The following is a 13,918-nucleotide window of genomic DNA, read 5'->3' on the forward strand; positions in this document are numbered from 1 at the left end:
TTGATTTGTAGACGCCACTAGCGAGCTGACCGCTAAGAAGTCAGACATTACCACATTTCGTGGCGCCTTTGAGGGTGTTATGCGTCAGCACTACCCCAGTCTGTTGAGTCATGTCACAATTAAAATGGTACCATGCCCCTCCATTTGTACCGACGCACTGGGCATACTCTCTAGTCTCAGTCCATACTCGTTCGATGCGTCGCCATCGGCTGCGGATATACCAAATATTGCTGATGTACCGATTGGCGCAATACCGCTGCTATCGGTTGCCTCACCAGAGTTTCAGGATACCGTTAATAAGACAGTGACTGCAGCAAATATTGTCTACCATGAATTTCTCAAAACCGAAGAGGGTCACGGTTTCGCCGGTCAGGTGGTAATGCTGGGTGATTCTATGGGTTCGCTGTTGGCCTATGAGGCGTTGTGTCGTAGCAATGGTATGGATGGTGGTGGCAGTCGCTCGTCGCGCACGGACGATGATGAACGTTTCAATGATTCGGATTTGGATGCCAAGCGGCTATTGGTAGCACCTTCCCCGCGTCGTCGGCGCTCATCATCGAGTGATTCACGTGGTAATAAGTTGGACTTTGAAGTGGGTGACTTCTTCATGTTCGGTTCACCGCTTTCCATTGTATTGGCATCACGTAAGCTGCACGATGCCAAGGCAGGTAAGTGACCAAGAACTAACTAATGAAGTATTCTCACTGAAAGTATCGATTTTTGCATAGCGCTGGCTCGCCCAAACTGTAATCAGGTGTATAATTTATTCCATCCTACCGATCCAATTGCTTCCCGTCTGGAGCCATTGCTCAGCGCCAGGTTTTCCATGCTGTCACCGGTAAATGTGCCGCGATATGCCAAGTATCCATTGGGCAATGGGCAGCCATATCACCTTTGTAAGATTTAAGATGTGATGATGTTGGGGATTAATTTTGTAAATTTCTTCTAAACTTCTTTTCTGCAGTGGAAGTCATCCAATCAAATCCACAACACTTTAGTGATGCTAACAATATTCTGGGTGGTAGACGTCTATCGGATGCCTCAATGCAAAGTACTATTTCAGGCTTAATTGAAAATGTATCGCTAAGTACAATCCACTCACGTAAGTTGCTAGCAAAATTAGAAACTTCAAAACCGTTTAAACCCAAAAAGTAGCACCAACCAAAATGTTACTGGCTATGTATAGAATATTTTTAAGCTTGCACGCAGTCACACAACGCTGATATTAATTGCACGCCGTTTTTATTATTCTTTTTAGTACAAATGAAATGGTGGGGCACAAAACGTTTAGATTATGCCTTGTATTGTCCTGAGGGCTTGAGTAATTTTCCAGCTCACGCCTTGCCACATCTATTCCATGCCAGTTACTGGGAGAGCGCAGATGTAATTGCATTTGTTTTGCGACAGGTAAGTGTTGAGTGCTCCTTTTGAAATTTATCAAGTTATTTGTTGCACAATGTCATTTCACTACCTTTTTCTACCCGAGGATAGGAAAACTGTTGTTTAAACTGTTCCCATCCTAGTTTCTGATCAACTTTGCTTCGAAGTTCGTTTTTCAATGCCAGTCTATTTTTTAACTTTAAAATGGGGATCGATATAAAATGTTTTTGTAATAAATTTTGGGTTCCCTTTAACTGTTCTCATCTTCTATTCCTGTTCCTAAAAATTGTGTCATATTTTTACATATCTAATCAAGTCGTACGTAGGACCAAACATTTTTTCAGTATTTGACTGAAGGAATGAAAAATCAAGTTTGATAACCTTAACTCTAGCATCCATTAATGGCATTCCAATATTTACTGTTTGCATTTGATAATGCAAAAAACGAGACCGTCGAGAGACACAACTTCAAAGTTTTCAATTTACTATAATTCCCTAAGTAAAATTAAGATATATTTTTATCGAACGGGATTAATTGTTAATTGAAATCGCCATACATTTCTCACATTGCATAAAAGAAGAGCTTGTGGTCATTTCTGCCTGCTTATCTAGCGAATAAGCAATACGAGTATACAATAATTCGGCAACCGCTTCTTTTTAAATAAATTGATTCCTTTCTCCGTTAACTCCGTAATTATTTTTTCGACTCCAATAAGTTTTCTAACTTCATAAAACGGAGGCCCATATAAAATACTTTCGCAGTAAATAATCTGTTCCACATTAATTGTTCTCGCTTTTTTATCTGCTTAAATAAAAGCGCGCTTCGTTAATTTGTACGTAAGTTCGTTTAAGTATAGCTAAAAAACCAATTCTCAGTTAACTTTTAGACCAAAAAATCAAAAACATATTTTTTTTAATGACGGACGAACCTCAGTAAACAATGACAAATCTTTGAGTGCATTTCAGTCATAAAAAAGCTTCCTAAAAACGAACTTTGCCGTTTGCAGGCGACATAAAAGAATTGAATCCCTCCATTTGCATATGAACCTTTCAAAAATATATGGGTTGATCTCTTATTTATGAACAAATTTCATCGATTTCCATGGACAGTTTAGTTTGTATTCAGAACGGTCTAGAAAGCTCTGCATGTTTAAGGGATATCGGTACCCCCTCTGATCATTAAGACTGACGGATAGCCAAGTGGTATTTTGCTATTGTTCAAAAACCACTATCACGCGTATTACACATTTCATAACCCAATTGAGAACTGTGAATGAATTACGCCCACGAAAAACATTTTAACAACTGGTTTAGCTCATCCATTCATTCAAGAACTAGCAAATGTATGATTTATTTCTTTCAGATTGGCAAATTCGATGGCATTCCATTTGTCGGCTCAGCCGATGACAAAGAAACGGTCACCTTCCATCCAAGTCAGCCGCGTGAGAAATGGATGAAAAAGCGCACTTCGGTAAAACTGAAAAATGTAGCTGCCAATCATCGCGCCAACGATGTTATTGTGTTGGAGGGACGGGAACAGCGTCTCAACGCTCGTTTCATGTACGGCCCTTTAGACATGATCACTTTACATGGCGAAAAGGTTGATATACATTTAATGAAAGATCCGCCAGCCGGCGAATGGACCTTCCTTGCCACCGAACTGACCGATAAGAATGGTCGCATCTCATATAATATCCCAGAGCAAGTATCCCTGGGTTATGGTATCTATCCTGTTAAAATGATTGTGCGTGGTGATCATACATCGGTCGACTGCTATGTAGCCATAGTACCGCCGATGACTGAATGTGTAGTCTTTAGTATAGATGGTTCCTTTACGGCGTCTATGTCGGTGACGGGGCGGGATCCAAAAGTACGCGCCGGAGCTGTAGATGTCTGTCGCCATTGGCAGGAGTTGGGCTACTTGCTGATCTATATCACCGGACGGCCGGATATGCAACAGCAACGTGTGGTGTCCTGGTTGAGCCAGCACAACTTTCCGCACGGGCTAATCTCATTCGCCGATGGATTACTTACTGATCCACTCGGGCACAAGACGGCTTACTTGAATAATTTAGTGCAGAATCATGGAATCTCAATTGTGGCTGCTTATGGTAGCAGCAAAGATATAACTGTGTATGCGAATGTTGGTTTGCGACCGGAACAGATATTTATTGTGGGCAAGGTAAGTACATAGAAGTGAAACGAGTTGAGTATTTGGTGGTGATCCATTTTATATTTTCCATTTTACTTCGATTTTTGTTTTTATCGTATCATTTAGGTTAGCAAAAAATTACAATCAAATGCCACGGTGCTGAGCGATGGTTACGCGGCCCATCTAGCTGGTCTGCAGGTGGTAGGTGGCTCACGTCCCGCTAAGGGTAATGCACGCATGGTTATACCGCGCGGCTGCTTCAATTTACCCGGACAAGCGTCGAATCCTCGGCGCAGAAGGTATGTGGCTGTGTAGTATGTGGAGTTGTTCTTTATCTAAATGTCGTACTGTCCTAGTGAATACTCGTATTTATATTATAATGGTTGTAAAATATTTTATATTTGTGAACATATCAGCAGACTTGGATTAGAGAGGCTTTAGTTAGTAATATTTATGTTGTTGTTTTTAGTTTTCGTTTTGGGTGATCACAATGAAATGAGTCGTTTTGGATATGCCTATTTTCCTTGAAAACTAACAATTTTTTGTTTGTATGTACAAACAACGTTTTCACATTTTATCGCTTAAAAATGGCTTTGCTAATTTACAAAGGAAATAAAAGAGGATCGGTGAAACTTTCAAAAGACTTATCGCTGTTGCTGACCATCCCATGGCTGCGGGTGATAGGAATACACTTTTTTGAAATACTTTTGAGAGAAGATTTTATGAGTGTAATTCACGTTCACTATCATTTTTAATGCCTCCGTTTACCATTGCGCTATACTGTCGGCTTTTGGATTACTTGGGGTTCATACGCTCCTTTGAGTAACTGAAGATAAATAGATGCGTTTAAAGTTTAACGATCCATTGGAAAATTTTTCCCAAAAGAGTGTGTTGGAGATAAATGCTCTAGAATCCAATAGACATACTACTATGACAAAATTGAAAGCGTTATAAAATCCCATTAAGAGTTTTTGACGGATGTAGTTAGTAAATTTGAGAAATGAGTAAAGTGTTACAATGACAAGGCTATATTTTAATGAAATTTTTTATGGATTTATTTATTAACATCAATCAATTGACAAAATTTGTTGTAATTATTTATTTAATTAATGGAAGACTCGAAAACATTTATAGCGCAATACGTTGTTACAGCCTTGGCGGATCGGTTTTGTTGGCTTTTCTTTTCCAAGTGAAGTGCTTCTCACGATTATTACTTCGAAGTTATCGGAACGAACATTTATTTGGAGTTTTTATGTTGTTACAATAACAACCAAAAGTTCGTCTCTTGCTCCACTGGCATTAATTTGCAACGTTAAGGCTATCAGTTCTCCAACACTTACAAGTTCTTCTTCTCTGGCATTGTTTTACGCCACTTATTTTCTTCCACAATATGTTTTATATAACAGAATTTCTCAATTGTCCTTCAGATACGCCTAATGAAATGCCCCGAAATACAAGAATTCTTTCGGAACGGTTAATTTCGTTTGGCTAAGCCCGACAATTCAAAGTTGTCAGACGCTGGTTCGTGTACTAAGTAGCTCGAATGTATAAATTAAAAGAAAATTTCGTAGAAAAAATTTAATATTCAATGAAATAATGAGAAAAATCAAAAATAATTTTGCAGTCTCGCTCAGTTGAGATTTCATACTTCGAACTGAAGTTCTGACAGTCAGCCAGTGTAATATTCTATTCACTGGGCAACTGACCGATTGTAAATATGGTTACGGTCAATAGATTACGCTATCAAAAGATGTTAACAACTGAATTTTGACCTACTACTGACAAGTGGTTTCAACAAGACGGTTCCACACAGCCATCGAAACAATGAATTTTGACTAACCAAATCTCTGATGACATAATTTCACGAAATTCAGCTGTTAATTGACCAGCCCGATCATGTGATTTAACATCACTGGATTATATTTTTGTAGGACTATGTCAAAGATAGCATCTATACGGAGCCAATTGAACCGATTGCAGCTTTAAAACTCAAAACCAGCGACTAACGAAATAGACCCGCCATTTTGCCAAAAAATGACTTAGAAATTCTTTTTATAATTTTCATGTAAATTCTTTGTTTTATATTGTATCGAAAAACAAAGTTTTTGTGGAAAACCCTTGTATTTTATGAAATATATCAACCTAAACCAACATGGTTTTGTAACTGGCCGCTCTACACCTACTAATCTTGTTGTTTTTATTAAATTCTGTATGCCATCGTTTTCCAAAGGACTCAAAGTTGAATGTATTTACACTGACTTTCCTAAGGTATTTGACAAAGTGTTGCACGAGACTCTAGTACAGAAGTTAGCTTGCTTGGGCTTTCACTCCACCTTTCTGCAATGGCTTAAGCCATAGTTTTGTCAAACCACTTTGTTGCTACTTCAGATATCCGCCAAGGGCACATCTCAGGGCCATTTCCTTTTGCCATTTTTATCAATGATAAAAGCAAATGGTTTTACTTTTAAAATTTCTCGCTCTTCGCAGATAACTTAAAACTTTTTTTAACCATTTCAATGATGAACGAAAGGTTAGCGATAAAAGGTGAAAGTGTTGAATTGAAAATTATTTAGTATTATGAACTGATCGCACATTTTGCTCATACGCCCTGTTGAATGGCAATTAATTGATGTACGAGTACATATGTTTCGATATTTTCTATATTGAAATGTTGAGCAGGCCAAAACAGAATTTTCTTTGTGATCATGCCCAAAACAATACACGTCGCATCACTTTTCTCTCTAAGTACGTGTATATGTGCATAGGTATGTATGTAAACATGTAAATGTATTGTGTGTCTGTTTGTTGAATTGCGTTGTGTTTTTGTTTGCGTTCTTTGTGCATTTTTATGTTATTGAAACATTCACAAAAAATTCATTAGTTGATGATTTTTATGTTTATTTTTTATCTGTGAAAAATTTATATAAAATTAAAATTTTATTCGTTTCCTTTTTTTAATTTTTTTGTATTTAAACAGCAACGCATATGAAAAAACCCTAGACGAATGAAACTAATACATAAATGTTTACCTACTAACATGCCTATACATGCATATGTATGTATGTAGCAGAGAGCCGTTTATGTGAATACATTAACATATGCACATATTTAGCCACTAAGTAAGCGAATTGCAGCGAATTTATTTAATTGGTTTATTTCAAATTATATTACACACACATACATAGATTGTTGTTTTTTGTACGAATAAATGTATGCAGTCACATATTTGGCGAAAATACACACACACATACACATCTTAGTAGCTATTGTACAATAACACTTAGCTTTAGCCTTATTTATGGATGTACATATTTATTCATGTATACATATATGTACATATGTACGTACTAATAACTAACCAATGCAAGTGAAAAAATGTTATGGAATTTGAATTTATGATATTTTTCCTTTTATATTGTTTCTCTTTGTATTTCATTTCTTGCCATTGATTTACGTTTACCTGATTTAAACGTCTTTATATGGACACTGAAAACGCTTCCACAACCACAACCACCAACCGACATCCAATGCCCATCACCAACACCGTTATCTCCATTAATTACGATTCTAATTTTTTGTAACAATTTTTTTTTCACAAATAATCGAAAATATGCCGTTATTTTTATAAAAAAAAAATTATTTCCCACACTTCATATCTTGCCATGCCCATCAACATGTACACCACTACCACCCCCACCAACCATATTTTGTGCCATTTCTTGTGTATTTAGGCTGCATGAGCAACCGGATGCTTTAATGTAAATTGCGAATGTCACACCTTTGTCTCGTATCCACCAACAACATGTTTGCGAATCGCAACCAAAAAACGCAAAAAAACAATCAAAGCAACAACAACAAACAAGCTAATAAATCAAACAATAAAATGGTAAAGTTTAGCACATATTTACGCTTCTAAAGCTGACAATTTTTCAGTTCATAAAAAAAACAATTAAACAAAAATTTTAAGTAACCAATTAAATAATATCATGATTTAAGCTAAAAATATTTCTAAAATATGTATAAAAAAATATTTAAAAAATTAAATGCATAGAATAAACCTGAAATCAAAGAAATTGAAATTATCAACACAAAAAACACAAATCATCATACGAATTTGCAACCTCAAATTAGTGAAATTAATAAGTGTTGTGTAATAGGAAAATATTTTTGTCAATCTGGTCACTTTTATTCTTTCTGATTGGCATTTAACATACATTTACATATTTTTGTGCAATTACAAACGTCTAGCAATAAATTTACATGAATTTCATCAATTAGCTTTTATACTCATCAATTTTGTGTTTTTGTTTTTTGTTTGTGTACTATCTTCCTAAACATCACTCTGCATATGCAAATATGTAACTGCTATCTCTCCTGCATCCATCATCACACCAAATCCACTATGTCTCTCTCTGTTTATGTGTAACAACTATCCAACAACGCCACAACAATCAAAATTAAATAACAACAACAGCAACGAAACTGGACTATCTTCGCCCGTTCGCAGTGGCTACCTGAAGCGCAAAACCTATTTAAGTCTTCACTAAATCAAAAAGGAAACACAGCACTGAGAATAGCAAAGGATTTCGACAAGAAAATCATAGCTTTGGAATGCAGCTTGGAAATTCACTGCAACATTTGAACAGAGATGAACAAAGCTAATACATAAATGAAACAAAGATGAACAAAGCTACTTGAAAATCAGTACGTAATTGAAAATAAAATAGTTTATATCACATAACGTCCAACAATTCTGGCAGCTAACTAAAACAAAAAATAAATAAAGAAAAGTAAAATGTCAACAATGCGCTCGTCCGTAGCCTCTTGCAGTTGCACGCTCATCGCCGACGCCTCCTTTGTCCGCCCATCCGTCACATTTGTCCACAACGCTTAAGCGGCATTTAGCTTAGACATTATGAAACTCATAACTTCCACATCCCTTAAAGAGCTTAGTTATGTACTTGCATGTAGTCAGCGCGCTCCAGCATTATGCTTAGTGATCACTTAGAACGCGCTGAATATTTGTTGAAAACCAGCGGTTCAAAAATAAAACAGAAACCACAAATAATAAATCTCCAAAAACTGCAGCATAACTATCTACTCATATACTGCATATAGTATTTACGAAGAAATAAAAATAAAAACATTTACTTAGTGGCAGAAGTTAGAGTTTAATTAGGATGAAGCGGCAAAGCAGCGTTCCATATACGTATGTATGTACTAACCGATTCATTTGCGACTAGTTAGTGCTGCATTAGAACTAAAGAGAAACGAATGCAAATAATATTTACGCAAATCACGCCTAAAGTGTCACGTGGTAAGTATCATACCTACTAAGCGAAAAAAAAATTATATAAAATATGTTGCAGATATATACAAGGTGGCGCAAAATTAATCATCCAATTTTGTTCCTGAGTAAATTTCTTACTAAATAAACCCCAAATCTTTAATTGGACCTTGCAGCTCAGTTTTTTATTAAATAAAAAACAAGTGATTTTGAGTGAAGCAATTCTTTATTTGGAGCTTGAAGCTCACTTTTTTACTAAATAAAAAAATCATAATTTTAAATGATGGAAACCTTTATTTTGATCTTTACGCGCTCCATTGCTTGTCTGTTTATATACAGCAGCTGTCCAGCTCAAAAGTGTCAGATATGATTAACATGTGACGCCTTTTGCAAAAATTGTAAATCTTCCGATAGGGTGATTAATTTTGCGCCACCTGTTGTTTATACTCGGATTGTTACTTAATTTTTTAAGCGTAATATAGCGATACGCAATTTACTGCCACACTGCACCAAATGGGTTAGTTTGCTTACTAGTACTGATAGTAGTTTTACTCCAAACTAATTTGTAGTGGATAGAAATCGAAGTACTAACTCTACTGAAAGGTAGTCATTAATGTTAGTAAAGAAGCCAAACGCGTCGTTAGATAGATAGATTACTTATGTACAATATGGCAAGAGCATCGGCTAATAGAGGTTATGTAATAATATAGACAAACCCCAAAGTAGAAAGTTCCCATAATAGTCGGTTCTACCGCAATGAGTCAGTTTTTTCTCCGGCCAAGGACTGTCATTTCAGCAGCATTCTCTGAAAATGTATGGAGAATATTTGTGTTACTAGAAAAACAACAACTAACCCTAAACGATAATCTTCGATTCTACGAACACTGCTGCTCTTTATATTGCAGTTTATTATTATTAAAATTGGTGTGGCAAATTTGTATGCTAAATTTCTCATAGGAAAAATTGAAATTCGTCGATGAAGATTTCTTTTAAAATCGATAAAAAAGCCTTATTCTTTAAGAACTAAAAAACAAATTTCAGAAGCCTTTTTAAACCGATTTCTTGAGTGAGTTCTGTTAAATTTCACACTTCCGCTATACTCAGTTTTCCCATTTTCTCGTAGCTACCTAAGGTTCCATTTTTAAAAATTCATTACCACTAAACTTGTGTTTGCATACAAAACTGTCATTGTGCTGAAGGGAAATTGAAACCGAAAAACTTTTGAACACTGTTTGTAAAATTCAGTACGGTAGTGTAAACTTAAAGAGCAAGTCTTCTACACCAATCAGGAAATATATATATATATCTATATATATATTATAGATAGTCAAGTGATATATCGGTCCAAAGATATGAGCCAGAACTAGTGAATATAAAAATTCTAAAACCTGGAAAAAGTTTGTTCTAATAGCAATCGATTATGGATAGGCAACGACAATCTTCTGAGTCCATTAGGGCTATAACGAAATATATCATTAAAATCAAATACATGTAGGGTTTCGTTCGTTCCTAAGCTGACAACTACAACCGATGGTCGATCTTGGCAAGTTCCATCAGTACATTTTGTGAGTTCCACCAGTAGATTTCGAAAAGAGCGCCTTCTTTGCCGGAGAGTTGTTGTCCATTCGCTCAACGTGACCTAGCCAGCGCAGCTGCTGAATTTTAATGCGCTTTACTACGTTGACGTCTGGTAGAGCTCGTAGCTCCATGTCATTCGGTATGCATCATTCACGCAATATCGGGGTTCGTCAATGTCCAGAACTCAGCGCCATACAGTAAGATCGGGAGGATGAATAATTGATAGAGCCTTTTTTCGTGCCTCAAGAGAGGGCTCTGCTTTTCATTTCGGCTGTCACAGTTTTTTGGATCGCCTCGATGGAGTCGAAATGCCTCCCCTTCAGCTTTCTTTTCAGGCGCGGGAACAAGAAGAAGTCCGGAGGGGAAAGGTCTAGGCTGTAGGGAGAGTGGGGAAGTACCGGAACCCCCATCTTGGCCAATGCAGAGGTGCAGAGGAAGGCGATGTGCGCCGACGCATTGTCGTAATGTCGTCCCCCCGGCCTTCCTTGAACGACTTGTGCCACCGTTTTACCTGGGCACTGGACTGAGATTGGTCCCCGTAAGCCTCCTTGAGTAGCCCAATGGTTTCGGTACTCGTCTTGTTTAGCTTTACGCAAAATTTGATCGAGTAACGTTGCTCCAACGATCGCTGCATTTTCGCCACTGCAAAATCCTAACACACTTTTAAAACAGCTTTCACGCGCGGAGCGATGTTGACTGCACCGCTGTTGCCAGCGAACTGGAACCAGTTTCTAGTGGAAGGGGAAGGTCCAACGATCATTTTCCCCCACCAGTTAATCGCTTGGCTCATTACATTTCAATCAAACCCTCTATTTAGCTTCGTACTAAAAGTTCTGATTGAAAAGTATGAAATTTTGATGAAAGTGTTCCTATTTTTTTTTTTTAATTTGCGCTTAGTTTAAAACTTGGATATGTGTGGCGTTTGTAGGAAAATAAACTATATTTTCATAATTTTTTTTTTGAAATATAAGTAAAAACAACTGAATTGCCAAAACTTGCCAATATATCCCTTCACTTTAGTTATTTAACGCAATTTATGTACGCAGGTGTAAAAGCATACTCGGATTTCAAATATTCTTATAGGAAAACTTGCGATTTTTGAAGTTAACTGCATTGACGATAATTGCAACATTTTACTCCTCCGTCGTGCAATTAGCACATAAAACTATAATTAAGTTTCAGAAGACGTAATTTTTTTAAGTCTATTTTCAAAAACAAAAAACCAAAAAATCATTTTCAATAACAGAAAACAAAAATTATTTTATTTCAGAAAATGCATTGAAAGACTACTTTGTATTTGCATCTTATAGGTACCTGGCTAGAAAGACTGTTTCCTCCTGTTGTATGATGGTGTTTCAATCTACCTAAATAATAAATATGTGTTAAATGGATTTAAGAAAATGTGAACAAAAATTAAAACAGAAAGAACAAAGCAAAAACAAAAAAAATATCTATATACAGCTATAATGCTTCAGAAAGTATTTTTGAGAAATGAAAGATATAAATTTTAAAAATAAATTAACTAAAAATTACTACGTGTGTGAATGCAAACATACATACATACATACATACAAAACATATTTATATATACACATGTATGTATGTAGAATATTGTTCTAAAACCAAAACACATGCATACCTTCTTGTAATATATATATATACACTCATACATACATACATCTAAAGCATATGACAAAGAACAAAGTTCAAATTGTATTTACTAGAGAATAAACAGAGTTACTCAAGCTATCTAACTACATACATACTTACATACATATATAATTATATAATTGGAATATCGAACAAATTAAATAAATAAATCTAAATATCTAAAACTGTGAAGCAAACTAAGCTAAATAAAATCAAAAGCATAAACAATCTAAAAGCGATTAAAACCTAATTTTACAACAAAATCTGTTCCACAAAAACAATTTATTATAAATAATTTAAGTAAAGCATCAACACAAATGTAATGTAAAAATTTTGAAATGCTTAAAATGTGTTTGGAAACTTCAATTTTTCTGAAAACTACCAGCAGCTCATATGTAGGTAAAAAATTAAAAAAAAATGGCTATTTTGCTAAAATTGTAAAACAATGACGCTTTTTTAAGCAAACGTATAAAGAAATACAAATGCAATTAAATTTTCAAAAAAACATAAATACTTTATGGACAGTAAATATTAATACTACTAAATATTAGATCTCTCTTTCATCGTGATAACGTTCGAGAAGCATTTTGCATTTATGTGTATGTTAAAACAAAAGAGTTTAGAAAAATTTGTTGTGCGTAGATTTTTAGCAATAAGTGTTAGTCAAGTGAAAAAAATAAATCATGCTTGGTCATTTTAACGAACAAAATTTAGTGATTTCTATTGTTATGATATTAGTTCTCAGGTGAATTTTTAAGCTGCCTAAAAGTAGACTATATAGAAGAAAATAATTTTCACTAACAAACTATTTACAAAGCAGTTCTGCGGTAAAGATCCATATATGGTATTTACTTACTAAAGTATATATGTATGTATTATTGATTGGGTTTATAATGCGCAACTATTGAATGATGCATTTACAGTTATTGGACAATTGCCGGGGTTATCGAAATGCTCCATGCAGCAATTGAAATTTCAAAAGTATTTCTCATAGATAAAATACTCAAAATAGAAGGCAATGAAATGAAAGTTAAGAAGCGGAGAATACAGAAGCAGCATTTTCTTCATAGCTCACCTCTTTTGATAGATTACTTCATCGTCCGGTCATTTTTGTTGCGCTCAGAATTTCACAGCATAAAAAAATCTTCTTTAGTTTTGTGACTGCCTTCCCTCTATGTACGCGCTCAATATGGCAATGTGGTGATTTTGCTCTTCCACTTGCATTGTGATGCACGGGATGCAAGCGAACCAGTACTGCTATGCATTATGCCGCTATTAGTGGTAGTGTAGTTATAAAACCATAGCCGCAACATTACAGCCTGTGTCGATTAGCCATGCGTTAACCATAAATAGCTGATATTGAAGTAGAATTAATGACAACATTTGCATTTTGTAATAAAAATACGGATAATTTTCCGCTAAGTCAATTAATTTTTCATCGTTCATTTCTAATATTTAAATTTTTAACGCAGTTATCAGAACAAATGTCAAGTATTTCACAGCTGCTTACGCTTACGGCGAAAACTCAAAATACAATAAATGCATACTGCTACGGTTACGGCTATGGCGCTATGGTGCGGCATCTATAACCATTTACAGTGATGCCAATATGTTTGATCAGAACAGCTGATTGCTGTGGCTACGATTATGGCACCACTAAGTGCAGCTTTGCACTGAAAAATCGAGCGGGGTGCAGGGCATTGCCAATGTGTGTGAGAATGTGAAAGCATCGCTGTTGAATAGAAATAACGAAGAAACGTTCCATACACACAGCCAACGACAAAAAAAGTTTACTCTTGAATTATAGGAACATGTCAAGTTGTACAGTCAAAATATCAAATTATAAGAAACATTTTATATTATGTGTTATG

General features: G+C 35.6%; 1 protein-coding gene across 15 annotated transcripts in view; it reads left to right on the forward strand.

Moving 5' to 3' along the window:
- The window catches only part of LOC129239612 (protein retinal degeneration B), a 64,425-nt gene extending 51,669 nt beyond the window's left edge, over window positions 1-12,756 (forward strand). For 7 of the 15 annotated variants that reach the window (XM_054875254.1, XM_054875239.1, XM_054875246.1 and 4 more), the window contains 8 exons: window positions 12-668; window positions 729-896; window positions 965-1,102; window positions 1,259-1,407; window positions 2,744-3,562; window positions 3,659-3,831; window positions 8,007-8,849; window positions 11,668-12,756. In XM_054875254.1, coding sequence (XP_054731229.1) covers window positions 12-668; window positions 729-896; window positions 965-1,102; window positions 1,259-1,407; window positions 2,744-3,562; window positions 3,659-3,831; window positions 8,007-8,079 — 2,177 coding nt within the window. In that variant the 3' untranslated portion in view covers window positions 8,080-8,849; window positions 11,668-12,756. Of the gene's footprint in view, window positions 1-11; window positions 669-728; window positions 897-964; window positions 1,103-1,258; window positions 1,408-2,743; window positions 3,563-3,658; window positions 3,832-6,509; window positions 8,850-11,667 lie in introns of all 15 variants that reach the window. The other 8 variants (XM_054875249.1, XM_054875252.1, XM_054875250.1 and 5 more) reach the window with 8 other exon arrangements.
- Window positions 12,757-13,918: the final 1,162 nt, after the last annotated feature.

The sequence above is a fragment of the Anastrepha obliqua genome, chromosome 2 (assembly GCF_027943255.1).
Source record: "Anastrepha obliqua isolate idAnaObli1 chromosome 2, idAnaObli1_1.0, whole genome shotgun sequence".
NCBI classification, from domain to species: domain Eukaryota; kingdom Metazoa; phylum Arthropoda; class Insecta; order Diptera; family Tephritidae; genus Anastrepha; species Anastrepha obliqua.